General features: G+C 37.3%; 1 protein-coding gene across 1 annotated transcript; it reads right to left on the reverse strand.

The window, feature by feature from the left end:
• Nucleotides 1-289: 289 nt before the first annotated feature.
• On the reverse strand, nucleotides 290-18,541 carry e2f8 (E2F transcription factor 8). Its single transcript, XM_088333197.1, has 13 exons — nucleotides 18,265-18,541; nucleotides 16,363-16,595; nucleotides 15,345-15,498; nucleotides 13,416-13,730; nucleotides 11,335-11,496; nucleotides 11,125-11,262; nucleotides 8,872-9,090; nucleotides 7,898-7,967; nucleotides 7,144-7,561; nucleotides 5,682-5,924; nucleotides 5,480-5,612; nucleotides 3,786-4,099; nucleotides 290-908 (listed from the first exon to the last, which is right to left on the reverse strand). The coding sequence occupies exons 2-13, from the start codon at nucleotides 16,534-16,536 to the stop codon at nucleotides 741-743; spliced, it is 2,508 nt and encodes an 835-aa protein (XP_088189323.1). The 5' UTR covers nucleotides 16,537-16,595; nucleotides 18,265-18,541; the 3' UTR covers nucleotides 290-740.
• Nucleotides 18,542-22,087: the final 3,546 nt, after the last annotated feature.

Raw genomic sequence — 22,087 nt, forward strand, 5'->3', positions numbered from 1 at the left:
TCATTTAGATTTTTCACTTTCCCCCCTACATTTTTTATGTTAGAGTTCACTTTTCTAATCATCTAATTGTTTTTTTGTTTTTTTTAAATTCCTATATTTTTTTTATTTTTCTCCAATGTTTTTTCTGTATTTTGGGAATATTACTCCCCCCATTTTTCAGAAGTCATAACACATTTAACCTGAATACAATGGTACTTTGACAGAACTAGAAACCCCCAATTTGTTTGGAAAAACAGAAAAAGAAAAATCAAAATAAACATCTCATGCAAATAATCCAAATACCACCACATGACTTTAGAATATCTTTTAATGCTTTACATATTATTTATCATTTTATATAAAGCAAGACATCAGAAATCACGTTATCTATAAATTAAACAACTCATCAAAACGCTGGATTCGGTTTACATAGAATTCAAGACAAACATTCAATTCCTCAATTCCATTGTGAAAATAAGTTTTCATAACCACGTTCATTTGCACAAAAGGTTTTTTCGTTACCTTTTTTAAATATGACTTTGGAATAAAAGTTAACAAGTTTTGCCTGAACGCGGGAAAAACAACTATCAGATTCAGTTTAAAAATTTCCAATCGAATCGCCCACGTGAGATTGACGTTCACACCCAAAATGAAGAAAAAAAATTGATTTCTTACTGGCATTGAATCTCGTTTGCACATGAAGAAATGATCAACCCTATTCATCCCGACACATCCACAGGTTTAACATCACACACAACAAATCAGATTGTTTCTCCAGTGTTGACTTCGAGTTTCCTCTGGGGGATGTAAACAGTTTTGGGAGCCAAATGGCTGCTGGGGGAGCCCGTCGCCAGGGGGGACAGGGGGCCCGGAGTGTGGAAGAAGCTCTGCTGTGGGAGGCCCGTTCCTTTGGGGGTGCTCATCAAGGGCTTAAACAAAAACAGAAAAAGACATAAATGGATTAGCTTGATTTGCTACTGAACTTTCATTATGAGCATATTTGGATTAAATAAGATGGACACTTTTTTGAGCAGTTTTATTTTCAAGCTGAAATGACTCAAAATTATTATGCTAAAAAATTAAATTAATTGCAAATTAATCAACTTAATTTGATTAATCAACCAGGTCTGTGCAATTTATCAGAGTAACTGATAATTGACCCATGGCGGTGCAGTTCGATGACTTAGAAAAATGACTCACGCAGCCAAGACAGGGAAAATTAAAGACATTTGAGAGTTAAATTTGAGACTTGTAGACAAAATTTAAGACATTTTTAATGCATTCATTTGCAGTTATTTAAATTTAAGACTTAAAATTTTTTAAGATGTTGGGGAAGCCTGGTATTAACACGTTGTATCGGGCAACTAGATGATATATATGGCACAACACCGAACGCTAACATACATAAGGAGCTATTACTATTACAATCAGAGTTGGACTCACTTCTAGCCGAACAAATCAGTGAAATAAACATATCTAGGTGTGCTCACTTTGTATAAGGGAACTAAGTAGGTAAACCACTAACACGAACTCTGAAAGTGTTTAAAATCGAATCATATACAGGAAATTCGTAGTTTTTGGATCTTTAGATATTTTAAATATTTACACTGCTTTAAGACTTCAATCCCTCGACACTTGAGAAAGTGTAACTGACACGCTGGAATTGCAGGACTCTTTTTGTGAACTCTCTTCCTCAAATTGACGGGGGGACACAGCAGACATCATACCATCATAGTTGAGGAGCTTTCTCTGACCTCAGGCTCTCAATTCAGGACATGGTCCAGGAACTGATGGTGGTGGGTAGATAAACCCGAATCCGCCCAAAGCCGACAGATTAACTTGATTTGATAAACGAGTAAACACGAAGCTTTACTCCGGCCGTGTGTATTCCAGCACAGAAATATGCGTTTTGTCTGAACGACGCAGCTTGGGCTTTACTTGAGGCCGAGTCTCTCAAATCAAGTGTGCACAATTTGGCACCCAAGTGCGCATTTCCGCAACGTGCGGCCTACGAAAGTGAAACTGAACAAAATGGCACTGAAAAGAAAATCAAATTATGCAGATTACAAATAGGGAAAGATTTTCCCAAGAAGCAGAACGATAGTGTTAAGCTGTTAAACTATTGGCAAGGAGCAGAAATGACGTTTGACATGAAGGAGGTGAAAGGAGGAAGCTGTGTGTCTTTTACCCCAACACTGAGGAGGAAAATGTATTTGAATTGAGTGATTTGGGGTTAAACTGATAGTTTGGTAAGCATGTTCTTTACCTAAATAATTACTTGAGTAAAAGTAAGTGCATGCTGTGTAGATCTTCCACCGAGGGAAAAAAATAATGAAAAAACGGCGAGGGAGAAGCCCGACCGACCCGAATTTCGGCCCAAGGTCTTACATCTTCCTCATACAATCGCTCAAATCTACCTTACAGTACTTACATTTAGAAAACATTTAAGGATTCTGTTAATATGTTCTACTCAATTGGTTCTGGTTTCCTTTAATATGTTAGGAAAATGAATTCCGCTGACCTCCCAGATTGATTTACCTACCTGATGTAATTACATGTTGTATATTCCACCTGGACTTCACACCAGACCTTTAACTTTGTCTCATGTATAATATACTGTGCAAGGCTATTTGTTAATTTATTCATTCTTTTTCTGTAAATAATGTTCAGGAGTCTCTCGGGTGTGGGGACTTTCAATGAAGTTGATTTGATTAACGACCCAGGACTGAGCAATTAATCAAATTGGATTAATTGTAATCCCAGGGCTTGAAAATTAATCAAAGTAATTAGATTAATGACCCAAGGATGGGCAATTGATAAAATTCAATAAATAATCCTGGGCCGGACAATTAATCAAATGAATTTGATTAATTCATCTTGTCTGTAATTGAATATTGGAAAATTTAATCGATTTCTACCCGTGATCTTATGATTTCTAAGTTTAATTTCAAATACTTAACCCTGGCACTCATTAATACGTTGATTAGTAACTAGTTAATTTTGGCATTAAAACAAGTTGAACAGAAGCTACAGGTATCTGTTTTTTTCCATCAGCTAAATTTGAACCCTGAATAAAAATATTATCTTCTTGTCTGTGAATTGTGCATTATTATATTCTTAAATCGAAAAAAAAGGGATTTGTTAAAAATAAAATAACATGCCTGTAACACTCATAAACATAACATAAAACCCTAAAAGTAGCCCGCGGAAAGACTCTGAAAACATCCCATCTGTGATGGTTCATGGCGATTTTCTAAGAAATGATATTTCTAACTTGCATATTTTTTTTGTTGACTAAGTCTATTTCAAGGTTACTTCCTGATTACAACCTGGTAATAACATAGTAACAACTTGATGATTTATTAAAAAATGACTTTCAAATTGGTAGCTTTTCACGCCAATCAGTAACAAAAAGTAGCTCTCAGCTTCTAAAAGGTAGGTGACCCTTGCTCTAAGAGGACCTTTCTGAATTTCGTTAGGGTCCCTAAAAAGCCCCCTTGCTTTAGTTTGAGAAATAATCACCAAAGCAAACAATCAAAATACGGTTTGTCCTTTTCTAAACACAGAAAAGACCAAATTAATCCAAAGCATAAAAAGAGGACAAAGAATAGACTGTGACATTCAGACTCTAGCTTAGCGGATCATATTGATATCAAACTGGATCGTTTTGTTTATAATCATGAGCCAAGTAAGAAGGGGTCTTAACAGCAGCCTTGTTATTTTTACTCCTAGACCACCGCCAAGAATTTAAAGAAGCTCCACTGGACTGTATCCTTGTTGGAGGGCCCACAAACACTTGCTGGTACCTGTTGAATACTGATGAGAGCCACGGGAGAGTGCTGCATTGGCACAGGCTTGATGAAGACCACCCCCTTCTGCTGCAGGGCCAGGGGGCTGAGCACGGCCCCGGACCTCTCGGGGGTCTGTGGCGAGGCCAAGGCATTACCAGGACCGGAACCGGAAATCAGACCCAAGTTCTGCAGGGTGAAGTTGAGGATAGCGGGACTGGGGCTGACGTTCCGTTGGGCCGGATGGATCAGGTGAGGAGGGGTGCAGGAGGCCGTTCCCATGAGACGGAAGCCTGTAGGGGTCACTTCCTGGACTGGGGGTGGTCTAGAACCTGTTAGAGGAAAAAAGAACCATGCTTTCATTTTTTTAATCACCTCAGAACAAATTATATGCATGTGCACGACAACAACCAAAATGTCAGATAATTTTGCCCTTGCTAGGCAATTAATTAAATTCATTCGCTTAATTCATTTCATCCATAGTCTCTTTGAAAAGTGGATTGAATATAAATGTAATGTTAGAATTCAAGAGTTTAGTTTAAATGGTGCGGTGTGCAGTATGAGGTGCCCTTAAAAAGTTTAAAGAATTTTCTCTATTAAGTATGTGTTGAATACCCAACTCAGTTCTAAGAGGCTTTATAAAAAAAATCTCACAATCTTATCTGCTTTAATCCTACTTTTGACAACGCAGTTCAGGAAGCGCAACACATAATGGGGGAGAGATTTCATGCTCGTCATGACAGTTTTTTTTTATTAGTGTAGCAGGTAAATGGCGAAAGTAAGAAAAGGCCTGTTTCAAATACAGTACTAACATTAACTAAAACCCCCAAAAAGATCAAAACAGTTTATTCAAGTGCATTTAGGAAATGCATATACTTGGGGCGGAAAAAAATAAGAATTTTTGCATACAGATGCTGCCCTACTTACAAACGAGACAGGTTCCAGAAGATCTTTCGTAAGTTAAGTGCTATATTTTGTATGTTTAAGGTTTATAAAGTATGTTTAAGGCTTGTATAGGTAACCTGTATTTTTTTTATTATTAAAAAGTAACATTTAATAAAATAATATGCTCTATGAAAACAAATAAAGTTAATTTTAACTTAGTTGTGGAAGAGTAAGGCAACTTCCTCCTCCGTGGTAGAAAGTACCCCCCCCCAAAAAGCGATCCAACCATTTTATCAACCGCATCAATCTTTCTTATTCCACTTTCATTTCAAAAGAAACGGCTCACCTCTTCCTTGCACTTTACACCAACTATATTGATTGGATGCACGAGATATTAAACAATAAAAATGTCAAAGATTCTTTGCGCACTGGAGGTACAGGATAGAATGTTTACACACGAACTAGAAAGAGGAAGCCAGATTTCTTCTTCGGGGTCCATAAGTGTTTTCCTGTTACAGCATATGTTTTTCTGTATTATTTATTTTTTAAAAAACGTTTTTGTGACTATAAGAAGGGTGAAAATAAATGTGGCATATTCTATCTGTCTTATCCTTCGTCACAAAATTATTGTAAATTGTCTAAATAAATCAGCGGATTCAATTATTGTATTCTTCTAATCATGCCGCAAAAATATTGAAATACATCAAAATACCATAATTAAAAAAATAAATAGGAACATTCTGATATTCAAGTAAGGTCAATTTCACGAATTAATTTAAAATATGTAAAACAATGTCAGGTTTCTTTCTAAAATGTCATCCATTTACCGGCAGTAGGCGTTCGGTAGACGTAAGTGGGAGTGGCGGGTTTGTTGGCGTCCCCTGCCGATCCCTGATTGTCCTTGTAAGCGACCATGGCTTGCTGGGACAACGGGATCAGGTAACCTGCCGGGACTAATGTCTAAAACGGGAAGAGAAATTGAAATGAATCATTTGATTTCAACCACTTTTCTGCAGCAATGTCAGTTACTTCGGTGCCAAGTTGTCGTGGCGTTAGCGGGGCGACCCTAACGGGTGTTAAGCCCGCCTCTGGAGTTACTGCCTTGTTGTCATTGTCCAGGAAATTTTCCAGGTTTTCCTCAAGTGTCTGCGCGACGGCGCCACCACCAGGCGTGTTGATGAACTCTGGGTCCAAATGGAGGGCGCGGGGGGAAGGCCGACTGGAGAGCTGGCTGCTGCGGAGGGTCTTCGGACGAGCTTGGGGGACGGCGCACTTATTGATGGTGAGAAATGCAAAGTTAGGAAATGCTAGTTTTTGCATTGTCTGCTTCAATGCCGAAGACGTATTTTACCGTCAATATTATTTTACACTGGGTTTATGCATTCATTTAGGTAAAGAAAGCAAAACTATTTTGTTTTTTGTGTAATGTCTCTAGGGAAAAGTACCGTAATTTTTTGACTACAAGATTATAAAGCACAAGCTCTAAAAACATAATAGAGAAATAGTTTTATATACAGAGCGCACCAGAATATAAAGCAGAACAAAATGTTTTCAATGTTTGAAAATGTGTTATTAGTAACGATGCTGCGGGAAAACACCGTATTTTCTGGACTATCTGGTGTACCAAATTATGAAGTGCACCTTCAAAACATAGGTGAATGAATTACTTTCATATATGTTGCGCTCTGGACTATAAAGCAAGAGTTAGCAGAAACCAAGCAAAACTTTTCAATTTTTCAAAATTGTGTTATACGTAATGAGATTGTTCACATTTCCAACTAAATAATACTCCTATGCGCCTCCTGTGACTTTTAAGCGTCCCTTGTTTGTTTGCCATCATATCCCACTTGACGGGACAAGCAATACATTGTTAGCGGAAGTGCTCATGGATGCTAATGCTGTAGCAAATTTAGTCATTTGAAAGTTATTGTGCTACCGGAGGCTGCAGATAATTGTCCCTCCAAATATTGATTAAATCCATAACCTCCCTTTATCTCTATCGAATGCTCTCAGAGTTTTCAGCTGCAATGGGTGTGTGGATTTCTACGCTACGCATGAGAAAATGGAAACCGAGCAACGGCGGGAGAATTGAAGATTAATGAATTGAAAGTTCGCAAGTGGAGGAAGCTGATCAATACTTTAATAAACCACAACCAAACATGGGTTTTCTACCTCTGTTTTTTAAATACTCTTTTATGCTGGTCTGTGTTGTGCCAAAAGAAGCCCCTCCCCCGTTCAGTTCCATCCTAAAATGCACTGTGACCCTGCAGCTGCAATCCATTATCCCCGCTGGACTATTATTGCGAGAGAGGACCGGCAAAGTGCAAATCAAAAATAGTGGCTTGGGGGCGAATGGGATGGGTTTCTACTTAATATCGCAGGAGGCTTCTGGTCGCAATTAACCGAGCTAAATAAGGTATTGCAGTAACGGCACATCTTTGCGGTGATATAAACAGCTCTCAGAGTATTTTAACACAAAAATGTAGTTTACCTTGAGACCAGGGTCCATCCGTTTGGTTTTTGAGGGACTGCTTTCAGCAGCCAGGTCCAAGCACAAGCGTTTCCCCAGCAGGGGGCTCCCATCCACGGCAGTCGGGCTCTGCCCAGTCTTTTCCTCAAAAGTCATGGATCGGACCGCAGAACTGGTGGGCTTGGGTCTGTTCATAGGTTTGGCCCCAAGCGCCGAAGGGTGGAAATAGACGGCCAGCGGACCGCCGCCTGGCTGCTGTGGTAGGATGACGGGGATAAGGGGGGAGCACTGCGTCGGGGCCAATGAAACGCCTAAGGGCTGAGAAGCGAACGAAACACCCAGAACATGGTTTTCTTTGGATTCCCCATTTGGAGTCTGAGGCCGTGCCTGGGGCGGACTACAGGTTGCCGCAGCTAGAACCGCTTTTGGAGATTTGCCTCTGGAACACAGCAGATGCAAATATGATAAATAACAAAGAGCAGCAGAGAACTGGCAGAAGCTTGATTTTTAATCCGATTACAGCATACCACTATACTTTTTATTATACTTTAAGATCTCGATAAGGGATACGAGTTCCTGACATAATCAGCAATGTTAAAGCAATAAACAAACTTTAATACTTAGTTAATTTGTAGTGAATCCAGAATGTAAAACGTTTTTAAATTGCGTTACAGGAAAAAAAAAGGAACTTTATTACAAAATTCGAATTTTCTTATGTACATGACCCCGCCAGTGTCAATATTTTCTTAAGTCAAATATATGCAGTGAAACTTACGCTGACTCCTGATCAAGCTGAAACTTGCAAATGGCAGCCAGTTGGTCCATTTTGCTGGGGAAGTCGTCAGCTTAGGGGGAAAGAAAAAAGAAAAATGCACATTAGATATCAATTGGGATTAGCTCAGGAGGTAGAGCGCTTGTCTTGGTACAAATAGGTTGCAGTTTTGATTCCCGGCTCCTCCGGGTTGAATGTTACAGTGTCCTTGGGAAAGACACTGAACCCCTTGATAGGCAGGTAGCTTCTGGCTATCAGTGTGCGAGTAAATTGTTTAATTTTGAAGCACATTGTAAAGCCCTAGGTAAATGCAGACCTTTTACCATAACACTGCAACGCCTTATTTCTCACAGTTGAGGACCTAAACCACCACAATGTCTAAAAATCCGCACAATAACCCCATCAGCAAATTTTTAACATGCACCCTGCCATCTCTGCTAGCAGCTATAGTCAACTGGGGATAATGGATCGCGGCCAAAACAGTCCAGTTGATTTTAGGCCACAATGGCTTGTTATAGCGCCCTGAACAGAAAAAAGATTGTTCTACTGGCCTCTGCTATCAGCGAAAGTTGACCTGGGATAATGGATCACAGTCTCTGTGCGTTTGATTACAGGCAGGCCGAACTGGCAAACCTTCTGACCAAAAGTATCTTCTGCTGGTTAGTCACGGCTCAATGTGGGATTTGGGCTAATCGAGTGGCTATAATATGGTCGGCAGTAGCTCAGGAGGTAGAGCGCACGTCTTGGGATCAAGAGATCGCAGTCCGAATCCTGGCTCCTCCGTGTTACATGTCGAAGTGTCCTTGGGTAAGACGCAGAACCCCTATTACCCCCAATAAGCAGGTTAGCGCCTTACATGACTGCACGGCCGCTATTAGGATATGTGAAGCACATTGTAAAGTGCTTTGGGAAGTCATTGACTTGAAAAGCTCTATATAAATGCAGATTATTTCATTTTATAATCAAAAGAATCTCACCAGTGACACTCTTAGCAGGACTACTTGGGGCCGAGCTGATCTTGCGCCGGTCTTCCTGAATACTTTTGGCGAGCTTGACGAGGGAAGGGTGTCTCGTGAAGCTTCGCTTACCGCCAGGCGGTGATGAAAAAAGGTTTTTGGCACAGTTTTCCACAGAGGGGCGGGACTCCTGGACTTTCATTTTACTTGGTGGGCACATTGAGGTTCCGATTGTCACATCTGAAGCAAAAAAAAAAAGGGTAATTCAACAGGAGATATAACTACAGTTTTCTGTCATGTTTAAAAGTCAATCTTTTCTTTACCACTAATACTATGACATGTCGTGCAGGACAAATCGAAAACATTTTGTGGAGCGCAAGTAAAGAAAAAAGGGAGCTGCCGTCCGAATAGTGTACTTGTGTTAAGTTTTTCTGTTTTGTTTCTCTTTTTAAAATTGATTTATTTATTAATTCAATACCAAAGACCCAAAAGATTATGTAGATTAAAAAGAACAAGGATTGGCCAATAATGATGTAAATAAGGGTTTGTTCATAAAAATCTCCAAAATGAATACATTAGTAAAAAATATTTTATCCTTTATGGATTAGTATGAGTATATAAAGTATTAAGTGTATGATTATTAAAAAATATCTAAACTGTTTCTTTAAACTTACAGTAGTGTAACTGGGAGCCTCTTTAAAGGGATTTTAAAGGAATGATTTATATATATATATATTTTTTTTTTATTAATAACAGTAATAAATGGCTCATATATGATAATTGTTTATTAATTATGCTATTTTATTATAAATCATATTTTCTAAAAATTATAAGATAATTCAAATACAATACAATGTATTATCATAAATATATATGTATATATATTTTAAGTAATCGGGGGGAATTATTATAATGAATAATAATATTTAAAGAAGAATTTGCTTGATCAAACCTTGGACCTCTAAAGTCTAGTTTACTAATTACTCTTTTTGTAGTTCCCTCTTTCTTTCTGAGGGTTTCAATAAATAACAAGTCTATTTTATAACATATTTATACTAATAGTTTCAAAAATGTTATTTCATCAATTTGTGGGCTTCAAAAGTGTAAATCTGTAAATCAGTGTTTGTTGTTGTTTTGTGTTTGAGTTGTATTGACGGATTTTTGGAAGCCATCATATTTTTTTTTTACTAAATGCGTATTTCTTGAATTTCATCAGATATATCAAACTTGGGGCTTGCTTTCCATGGCAGTTGTAACTTGTCGAAAACAATAGTAACCAAAATGACTAAAAACTAAAGATAATAACAGATAATATGCAGGGTTCATGCACCTTTTTCAAGGACAAATTCATGCACTTTAAGGACTTTCATAGCCATTGTTCCAGTTCCTCCAGTGCCATTATAAGGACAAATCTGGTTTGAAACTCGTATTTTGCAGACCGACAAAAATATCGACTATGTGATTTTACCTTTTCGAGTGCCATTTTTATCAAGCAAGATATGAATTTTAGATCTTAAGTTGATCACAAACATATTTGTTTTTGAGAGAAATCTCTCCTCATATAGGTGTTGGGTAAAAATGACTTACATATGTGATTTTTTTTTATCTTGTGTGCGCATTTATCAAGACATAATTTTTATATTTAAAGTAAATCCTGAATATATTCATTTGAGACAAATGTCTCCCCGGACAGATGTCAGGTAAAAACTACAGTAATATATAGCTTACATTTACAGTTGCAGAAAATTCTTCCCATTAAAATTTACCCCTGGGAAACGCTACCTACATTTTTTTGAATGGCCCATAACAAATATCAACAATTGACACGTAATCCTTGCAGCAATATACATTTTATAGCACCTTGTTTAGGTGGAGCATGCACAAGTCCTCTTAGGCACGACCCATAGGGGGCAATGACTCCTTACGGGACAATGCCATACAAACGAATACCAGTTGCCGTTAATAACGAGGGAAGAGTAAAAGCGACTGAAAAGCAAAGCCACCAGATAGCAGTGTCGGCATCTTTTTTAAGCAGACTCATTGAGAAACATTGCAACAATTTCAAGCATTTACAAGTACTTCACCCAAAATTCTAGCACTTTTCAATCCGTGAAATCAAAACATTTAAACCAAAGCATTTAAGGATGTCGAGTAGCCATACAAACCCCTAATTTTACACAAAATTAAAAATTCTCAGTGGTCATGGTAAATACCCGCCGACAAAAAATAACAAAAATCTGACTGCCGGCTGTAATGAAGCCGTCTATTTCATACCTTTGACTTGAGGCAAATCATTAGGGCCGACCCACTCAAATGCCGGCTTCTTCCCCCTCTCTTCCGTCACGTGGACCTTTTCGATCAGTTTCAAACTCCGCAGCACATTAGCAATGTCGTAAAGTCGCCGCACTTTAGCTGTCAAGGAAAATTGCCATATGGCAAATTCATATTTGATTGTTCATTTCATTTTAACCAATCGGCACTTACTTTTGAATTTATTTGTATCCTGATCTGCGCTTGGGTCTTCTCCGATCAGGATCTTGGCGGCCACGTCCAGACTGACCACGGGAGGGTTCGAAACCAGGAAGAGCATGACAAACTTTTGGCTCATCACTCGCAGAGATTTGTCCTTTCGACTGTTGACAGAAGCTGGGGACAACCGGAAAAAGGTTGTAACGTGTTAATCATAAAATGGCTTCCATGAGTGGCTAGAAAAGGACACAGTGGAGAACAAAGTAGAAGGTGACTGAATCATGGGATTCAGCGACCATCACATGCAGCGCTTAACTGTGGAACGTAAGTGGCTGTTAAGTACTAAATGCACCACTGGGACAAGCTACCTTTGCATTCAGGCTTCTGGAGTAGTAAGACTGCCAAAAATTTCAGCTTTTACAAGTCGTGTAATATAATCATACATTCCGAAACCCACGAGTCTTCAAAACAATAATGTTTATGAGACAGTACATGTGTTTTTGCTTATTGTTTGGACTAATTGTTTTTTATCTAAATGAAAGATTTTGACACCACGAAAGACCACTATAAATTACAAACTGGGGCATTAATTGAAAACAATTCACTTGTTTATCTGGGAACACCATTTATGATTCATATGAGCAAGATTGGAAAAATGGTAGATCATTTTACTCAGTTTAAGTATTAGATTTTATTTGGAGCCAAAAATAATTATTTAATCAAATAAGGTAAATTGAACAAGGCTTTGAGTATCAGCCATTGAAGATAATTTTTTATACATTATAAAAAACAACAACTAAACTACAATCATAACCTATATGCAAAATCTATTTAAAATTATATTTATGAGATGAAGAAGAGTAAGAAAAATTAAAGAAAAAAAAGTGATGAGTTAAGATTTTTTTTTATTTTTAACCTTATAAAATAAAACCGTTTTCAGTTGAGAAAATAATGTACGAAAAACATTGCTTGCTTTTTGTTTCTTACTTTTTTGTCACATGCCTTTTTTAAAATTTGTATACTTTTTTGCCTTTACATACGTACAACCCAATGTTTGGGGGTTTTATTACATCTGACCATATTTTTTTGTTTCCCCAACATGTTAATTGCAGTGAAATAAAAAATATAATAAAGAAATATCTTGCATTGGAAAAATTATACTTATTTTTTGGGGGATAGAATTACTTTTTTCTCTAACTTTAATTTTGTATTTTAATTTATTTTTAATAAAAATTTCATATGTATTTTGTTTTTGAAAAGGGGAAATTTTGCTATGAGAAAAAAATAAAAACAGAAACAGAGATTATTACAGTAAACATTTACAAATATCATCACATAGACCCGATTTTTTCGGGCAATAAAATAAACAGTATTTTGTACAACATGACCCAATTTCAGGGATCAGAATGGAGATTTTCATTTTCAGCTGAAATAGCCAGGGTCCAGGAATAAAGCAGGGCGGAGCCCCCCCCCCCAAGCTCCAGGGTTTTAGGCAATTTACTTGTCCAAAACCATGCTTATATTTATCATTTAAGTAACATTTTTAGAAGATTAAAATAATTTGCCCAAATAACTGATTTTTTTGTAAATACTGCAAGATAAGTTCAAATGCAGTTCAGTCCCTGCAGCTTGAGCAACAACGCGGCCAATTTTTCTAACGGCCGCCAGGGTGCGCCAGAGCAATAAAGGAAAGAGTGAGACAGTCGGATTTTGAATTTGTTTGCTACGCAAGAGAAAAAGTGAAAAAGTCGGAATGCCTTTGGGGTTCAAAAACAGCGGAAATCCGCGGAAAATTCTGATCCCTGCAATTTACATCAGGGTCCCTACAGCTTAGGGCAAGTTAAATGTAATACTTTGAGATTATTTTTATTGCCTAAGAAAATCAAATTTAAGACCAAGTTGACCCCAATAGTTCCATTATTGTGGTCACACGATGTTGCCATGAAAATGAAGCAGTGAATTCCTATAAAAGACAATTGATAAATTTCTCTAAATCTTTATAATTCAAACAAATATAAATATATTTAAATGAAAGATTTAGAAAAAAAAAGGAAAAAAAAAAAAGGAAAAAAGGAGAAAATGTCTCAAAGGCTCACCTGCTTTAAACTCCACCCCCGGAAGCTCCACAAAAAAGAGCTCCTTCTGCGTATCCCTAGAGTTTTTCGAGGGCGCCGAGTCTCGGTTCTCCTTGTCCTCGTCACCGGAGTCCCGATCCCTTTCCAGGAGCTGCTGGCGGATTTGCTGCATCTGCCGACAGTAGCGTTGCTGGCGACCGACTTGCTTGAGGACGGCCAAGGTCTGGGCCAAGTTGGTGCGACCGTGCCACATGTAACGGTTTTTGGCCGAACGGCTCACCATGTGGAGGCTTTCCAGGACATTCATGATATCGTAAATGCGGCGCCGTTCCACATCTAAGAAAATAAAAGAATAGCCATGATGCGTAAAAAGGATACTAAAGCAGACCCTAGGTTACAGCGTCCCGAGCTTACAATGTGGAATACTATGTATTTTCTGCCCCTCGTTATGGCCATTTCTCCACTATACGACAGAATTATGGACATATTTCATTTCTTGCAATTTTCAAGCATATAACTGAGCAAGTGAAGATCGTCATACATCTCTAAGATGCCCGCCCATTATTGATTGATGTCATCTGAAAAAAATATTGGTAGAACCCGCCCCTACAATGCTACGTTTCTCTCTCTTTGTTAAGTCCAAAATCTTGTGTAACAAATTTATTTGTTTTGCTATGTGTCCCGAAACTTGCAGTGACACTAGAGGGAGAAACAAAAACATGATAACCATGTTAAGGAGGCTTGCGATAATCTTCGAAGGGCATAACAATCCCCACAATTGAAAGTTTTAATTTTAATCTATTGTCTCCTTTCCATCAACATCCACCCATACACTCCGCTGTACCAGCCCAAATCACCCCACCTTAAAGGTAATTCAAGTGTAATTTTTATTTTTCATGTATATTTATGTTATTTGATCATTTGGGGATTACCTTGTTCAAGGTTTTTATATTTTCCCTGTGCTGAGGTTTCTTGTGGAGTTTTTTTCCCCTATTGTGAGTTTCAGATCAGGAATTGTTTTAATAGTGATTTGTGTAGCCCTTCAGGCCTTTTTGTTTTCAAGGGCTTTACAAATAAATATGACTTGACATGTAGACGACATAAATATAGTCCTTACTATAAACAGGGTTTATACACTAGTTTCATCGCCAAATTCAGGCACCTTAAATGACCAAATCTGGCCTGAATCATGTATTTTGCAGATCCACAAACATATCTGCGATTACATATGCAATTTCTATTATTGCATGTGCATTTGCCAAGACATAATTCTTTTAGATCTTGAGTAAATTGTGAATATATTTGTGGATTTAAACCATGTGTGTAAATATTTTTGAGGCAAATCTCTCTCTATATAGGTGTCGGGTAATATGACAATAATATATAGCTTACATTTTCAGTGACAGGAAGTTCTTCTCATTACAATTTTCCACTGGAAAACACTACATTCTTTTTATGCATGGCCCATAAAAAAAACCCTAATTGATACAGACAAAAATCTGATCAAAGCCACACCGGCCACCTAGTGGTGAGTTATAACAGTGAAATTGATCCCAGAGGCTTGATACACACTGAAGGGCTGCGCCAAAACCTTTAGAATAGTTTAAAAAAAAAAACAAAAAAAAAAACATGTTTTTACTTTTTGACACTCAGGGATAATGCTTCTGAAAACGTATTTACACATTATGGCATTGAATGAGTTAAGATTCATGGATTTTCAAGGATTTCTAGCACCCGTACGAATCATGTATAAACTATTTTGTTATTTTAGTGTTTTTACCCGGGGTTCCCAAGATTTGGAATAGGATTAGCTAATTACCATATACTCATATCTTCTACCGTTGGACAGTTTTGCCTTATAATACACACCACAGAATAGATTAATACCATATCCCGGGCGTCTAATTCATGGGACTATGAGTTGAATGTAAACAAAACGGTCTGACATACTGAGTTCAGTGGCCACGTCATCCAGGCAGATTTCGTTGTTGGTAGCGACATCCGGCCAATCAGGACAGCGGGCCAAGAATTTATGGCAGAGCAAACCCAAACTCTTCTCTTTTCTGCTTAACATCCTTTCCGAATCATCTCCGTTTTCAACATCCTAGGAGGGATAAATGCAATAACAAGCATGCAATTAAGACAATATTAAATTGTGAAAAATTTAAACAAGATTTTGTGGTGTGGGAAAAAAAGATCTCTGGGACAAATCCTATTCTAATCCAGCAGACATCGGACTGGAATTGGAGGATATTCTTGCTCACGCATCTGCTAGCAGCATTAGCCTCATTTGGTGGCTAGCTTTTCTTTCGGCACCAACCACCTAGCAAATACTGGTATAATTTTTTTTTAAAATACACCCAAAAATGTAAAAGAAGGAAAAAGTAAAAAGAATAAATTAAAAATTGAAATTTTCAAGAAACTCGGAAGACTATTTGGGGGCCAAATCGCGCTAACCCAAATTTGGGCGTCCATTTGTAGTTTAAATCATGTCTAAAATGATGATCAATAGTCTGCCGTGCAGCGCTGGGTGGTTAGCATCACTTTAGCACTTAATGCTAAATAATTTGATACATTTATCCAGTTTGACTATTAATGCTAGCATTGTGGACACAGCAGCTAATGCTAGTGTATGTGCATTGAGAAAACTTTAAAATTTGGATGGGCTAAACACAACCCAGTTTTAATAGTCTATTTTGAGCTTAATTGTTTCTATAAAGTAAAAGTTTTATGTATTCGCACTATTTAAATTAAACCTTGTCCAGAAAGTAAACAAATTTCATAAAATGTCATATTTAAGTAAAACATGAAAAGAAAACAGTCAGAAAGGGTCAAATTTTTAGAGCACTGTGAGCAGATAAAAAAAACCTTGTTTTTGACAAAAATAAATAAATAAACAAACAAAGAGTGATACATTAGTGCCATTATAACCCACCCCAAGTCACATTTAAAACATAAATTGCTCTACCTGTGATTTATCATGGACCCCATCCAATCCAGAACGAGGACCGAGCTCCTTTTCGCGGTTCCGAATTTCTGGACTGACAGCACTGATGAGCATTTTGAGGTTGGAAGTCGGGGTCCATGGATCCACAGACCCTGTTTGGCCTGCTTTTTGAGGAGTTTTGAACGGGCCCATCATAAACTAAATTTCCCAGCTGGTGACTTGACAAGAGGCCAGGCTATAATGCCGTCATTTCACTAGGAATGAAAGAGAAAATGTGACAATTTAATAGAAAATTTATGCTTGAATTATGCATTAGTGGTTACCACTATATTTAAGAATAATAGAATAGTATTTTCACGCACTAAGAAAATAGTCATACTACTTGATTGTAGATACCCGTACTATGCAGTAGACACCCAGGATACGTCATTTTCCTTTTACAGTCAGTTTTTTGGACCCACATTCACAGCATTTTTCCCAACCAAATGCCCCAAAAAGTACAAATATTAAACTTTTCAGTTAGTGACCATAAAGAATAAAGTCTTTAAGATGCTTCTCTCCTATCTTTACACATCAAATAAGACGCTGCTTTTCTTTTGGTTTGTGTCACAGCATCATGAAAATGCCAATATGCTATTAGCTACATTCCCTCCCACAATGCTTTAAGTTTCTCTAACACAGTCCAGAATTTCATGTGCTCTGTAATGAAGTTGGGAAGCTATTCTATAAGAAACACTGCTGTGGGTCCCAAGACTCACAGTGATGCTAAAGGGAGAATCAAAAACATGATAACCACGGAAACAACACTTGTAGGATATCACAAAATGCACAGGAAGCACACAAATCGCTACAATTGCTAAGTTGCATGGCATTAACTAATAGACGATCGGGACTATTATTTAAAAGGTGAGTAGAGGAAAAAAACAAAACAAAAAAAAACCCTTCAAAGTTCAGGTCAATCTTCACCAAATCAGCTTTAATTCCCATCCGCCGTCTACTCCCCTTTGCTTCTGTCCGCTAGTTCAATCAATCAGCTCACAAGTCACACCAAAGGTAAATAGAAGTTCATTTTTCCTTTACATGTATTTTTATAATGATAATTTAATCATCTGCAAGTTTATTGCATACAAGTAGCGTTTACTCTATACTTTTTTGTTATTTAAATGTTTTGTCTGGGATTCAGGGCTATTTACCATAGGTTTCTCTCCCCCTCCACACAACAATTACCTTTTGTAATTTCAGTCTTAAAAATTGAATGACGTATTCAGAGTCTACTGTATCAATGTTCCCCAAGTGTATTTTTAGAATGAGCTATTATGTTAATCACAAAGGTATTTGAGCTGTTGACTGAGCCCATTTTAACCCTACTTCTAATATTTACAACCAGAAATGCACATTTAGCTGGTAGCTTATCGCACTAATCAGTAACAAAAAAGCATCTCTCAGATTCAAAAATATATTAAAAAATATATGTATTAAAGATTGACGTTAACCGTGAGTGACGTCTTATCCGTCGAATCAAGGAGCTGCTCCCGCCCTTTCTTTCCAAACGATCCAATAGGAGCGCGCCAAACAGGAAGTGAAACCCGCGTCCCGCGCAGGTAAATATTATTTGAAATACTTGGCGCGGAATGAGTTTACGGCGTTGACGGCCAAAAATGGTCAATTGTATTCACAAAATATTTCTAAAATTCGACGAGAATATGAATAAGGTCCTGATTAAACTTTTAAGTGTTCTACAAAAGTAGTAGGCTTTACGAGAGTATAATCTCCGAAAGCGCGCTGACGTGTTTTTCGCTCTCCCTCCCCGCCACAAAAATAAATCTCAAATACTAAATAAAACGTAAACACCCAGGTCGGTTTCAAGAAATGAAAACAAATAAAATAAAAATTTGTTTACTGATATAAAAGAAAGAGACTTACCAAATCATGCCCAACTCCGATCATAGGAAAGCTCTCATCTTGCACATCGACTCTTTGACATGTTGGGTGGCTCTATTTTGTATACAAATCCAACGGTTAGAAATACTATATGTTAGTTTGAAAAGAAGAAATTAAGAGATGGGATTTAAAAATAATAATTGTGTTAAAATAATAATGTTCTTGGTTTGAGAATCAGACGCCGCTTCTTGGTCAAGAACTTTAGAGGGGAAAAGTTAGGCGGAGGATTCGACTTCTCGCCGTTTTGCGCGTGCGCACTGACGACACTTCCTCTCAGGGTCACGAGACAACAACTCAAAAAAATAGATATAAGCCGAAAATTGTATTTTATTTATTTTTTTGCATGCAACTGAAATGTACTTAAATGTTTCAACAGTATTTTTGAAATAATTTTTGCTAATAATTACTCAGTATTGAATCAATTTTGATCCAGAAATGAAGAACTTGTCTGAGTTTGGATTTACCGTTTCACGCATGCGCACTGATGACACTTCTTTTCTGGGGGTTGCAAGGCAAAAATACTAAAAGATGGACGTTCGTTTTTTGAGGGAAATTCTTTTTGGTGATAATAACTATGTGATTAATCAATTTTAATTCGCAGATTAATAATTTTAGAGTAAAAGTTGGACGGGGTCGGGAGTGGGGAATCTCAATGGCTGGACTTTCCGCGCGTGCGCACTGACGACACTTCCTCGGCGACACGAGACAAAAACTACAATAATGGACATTAGTTGAAGATTTTCTTTTTTTTTTTCAATAGTCTAGAAAGTACTCCGAATATTTATTAGAGCATTTTATTTGGACACATGTTTAACTAATAACAGTGCTAATTTGATTTTAATCTACAAATTGAGTTGCACATAATAACCGGTGTGTTTTGTGTTTGACATCTGAAGAAATATATTTAATAATATGTGCTATTAAATCTCGAAGTAAAATATTTTTTCCTCTAAATGTAGCATGCATAAAATCTCCGGTAGTATTTTTTAATTGCAATTCATAAAGCTCATTAAATGAGTCCCAAAAGTGTATATTACACTGTTTTTTAGCATTTGTTTTCAATTTTGAAGTGGTCAGAGACCCTTTAGCACCCCTGAAACTATCACCATCTGGAACCGATTGTTCTCGATTGTTCTCAGCTCAGGGATGCTGCTGGAAATGTGAATTTCCCTTCGGGGATGAACAAAGTATCTATCTATCTATCTATCTATCTATCTATCTATCTATCTATCTATCTATCTATCTATCTATCTATCTATCTATCTATCTATCTATCTATCTATCTATCTATCTATCTATCTATCTATCTATCTATCTATCTATCTATCTATCTATCTATCTATCTATCTATCTATCTATCTATCTATCTATCTATCTATCTATCTATCTATCTATCTATCTATCTATCTATCTATCTATCTATCTATCTATCTATCTATCTATCTATCTATCTATCTATCTATCTATCTATCTATCTATCTATCTATCTATCTATCTATCTATCTATCTATCTATCTATCTATCTATCTATCTATCTATCTATCTATCTATCTATCTATCTATCTATCTATCTATCTATCTATCTATCTATCTATCTATCTATCTATCTATCTATCTATCTATCTATCTATCCCAAACAGAGAAAATTCTATTCTCCCACATTCCAACCTTTTGCATGCTGTGTAACCTGCGAAGTAAAGTGCAAGAATTCAGAATCAATCCAACACAAACTTTTTAAGGTAATTTATACTCGAGTTGTAAAAAAGTGCAACGAATCCTTCTAGCACCATGATGCAATAAATAGTTCAACCCTTGTGACCTAAAACCAGGCTTATCTTTTGACTTGTAATTGTTTTAAATAGCTCTGTCCTTGGACGCACTCTTAGAATCGGTTACCCAACTCCAACATAGTAGAGCAAGGGGTATTAAATTTGCGGTTTGTGGGCCATTGACAACCCGCGTGATGATAGTTTGTGGCCCCCACTATAATATGAAAGCTTAATGTTTGAAATGGAAGCTCCCTCTGTGCTAAGTAGTTAGGCAATGCCTCAAACTTCACGTGCTAATGTATGAGATCGATAAAGGTCTTCATTACAATATAATTTGCTCGCTACTTCCTGGTTTGACATGTGGCAGTGCTTGCACATCAAACATTATTCATTTGAACAATTTTGCCCATTAAATTGATCATTATTCGCAATCAAAATGCAAAATATTATATTTTAAATAGGAATCCAGAACGTCAAGCTGCCGAAACACAGGCACTGCTGTTGAACTGAAGCTTAAATAACAGTGTTTGCATCTTGCGCGTAATTTTTGGTGAGTTTCTGCCCTCTCAGATATCTGAGACCACCAGGTATGATTTGTAGCCATTACTATTTGACATTGCAACAGTTTTTGATGGTTGGTGCTGGTTGCTACTAGCTTAGGTGCATTTTCTTAAAGGCTTCTGAGTGTTTTCTAATCAACCAAAGAGGCATGATCTAGTCAAGCGTTCCTAGTCCATATATAATGAGGAGCTGATCGATTGCTCGCTCTCTTTTCTCACACATGGCTGGCTGACTCGTTGCGCATCGGCCTCGTGGCGCGGCCGTGGGGGCCTGCACTGCAGCCTCGAGTTCAACACATGGGCCATGCGTTGCAATATCTTGAGTAAAAGACCAAATCCCCCTGCAACAACAAGTAAGAGGACGGTTTCAGATTTAACAACATGTTTGCTGGTTCTTGGAAATGAGCATTTTTTTCTACAAGGGAATCTCCCTAAATCGACTACCATCATAGCAGAAACTTGGACTTTGTGCTAGTAACTCCCATAATCTCCGTCACCTTCCCCTCCCCCTTCTCCCCCTATCATTAATTCTCTGTGTTAATAAATTGTGTGTGCTATTTCCATCGGCCTGGTTCATCGAATCCATTTTCTTGGGATTAGTAATTCTCATAAGAATTTAAAGAACTTAGAGTAATAACGTAATTTAATTTTTATCAGTGTAGGAAATTCTAGCATCCTTCAGAGAAAAAGATTTATGGTGGAGCAACAGCAACTACTAGAGCCAAATTAATTTACTGATTGTAGTAAAGAATAAATCGTTTCAATCCTAACGATTTTCAAAAATAAAGCTAGAAAAATCACGACAATTATCTAAATCTTCTTTTTTGTTACATAGTTATTTAAATAGTAGTTGTTTTCTAAATAAATATAAAATGTATTGTGACTCTAGTCTTAGGGAACGGGGTGCTTGTGGGCACCGGGTAGCCCCCTAAGAAGACCTTAGTATTTCGTGAACTGGTTCAGAAAATTACTCACTAGTGATGGATCATTTTTTCCATGAAAGGTCATTTCTAACTGACATGATGTTTTGGTGGTTGGCTGAGCTTACTTCAACCCTATTTCGAATAATTACAACCTGGTAATAAATATCATGATAATAACATAGCAACGGCATAGTAATAACACCATAAACTGTTATTTTATTTGGAAATGCATATAAAACTGGTTGCTTTTTCATGCTAATCAGTAACAGAATAAATACCTCCCAGTTTAAAAAGGGTGGTGACCCCTGCTTTAAAATGGAATCAAAGCCTGAGGTTGTAAATGTTGCAATGAATAACTCTTCCAATGTGACCGAAATTGATCTATTACAGCTCCTCTTAACGACCACTATGTCAGTATATTTTTGTGTGTTTAATCTTACGCTCACATCCTGGCTGTGCATTGAAATTGCTTTGGCAATGTTTTATGGATACAACTTTTGATTACACTTTTTATTGTCATGAACATTGATCTCCCCCGCAGAGCACTTGTGCA

This window comes from Urocampus carinirostris, chromosome 4 (genome assembly GCF_059441175.1).
Source record: "Urocampus carinirostris isolate Australia breed hairy pipefish chromosome 4, RoL_Ucar_1.0, whole genome shotgun sequence".
Taxonomy (NCBI): domain Eukaryota; kingdom Metazoa; phylum Chordata; class Actinopteri; order Syngnathiformes; family Syngnathidae; genus Urocampus; species Urocampus carinirostris.

Excerpts from the sequence above, each read along its gene's own strand:
- e2f8 (XM_088333197.1), bottom strand. The coding sequence starts at position 16,536 with ATGATGGGCCCGTTCAAAACTCCTCAAAAAGCAGGCCAAACAGGGTCT. Across the intron at positions 9,091-11,124 it reads TGATTTGCCTCAAGTCAAAG|ATGTGACAATCGGAACCTCA; the intron begins GTATGAAATAGA and ends TTTTTGCTTCAG. Across the intron at positions 7,562-7,897 it reads CAGCTTGATCAGGAGTCAGC|AGGCAAATCTCCAAAAGCGG; the intron begins GTAAGTTTCACT and ends GCTGTGTTCCAG.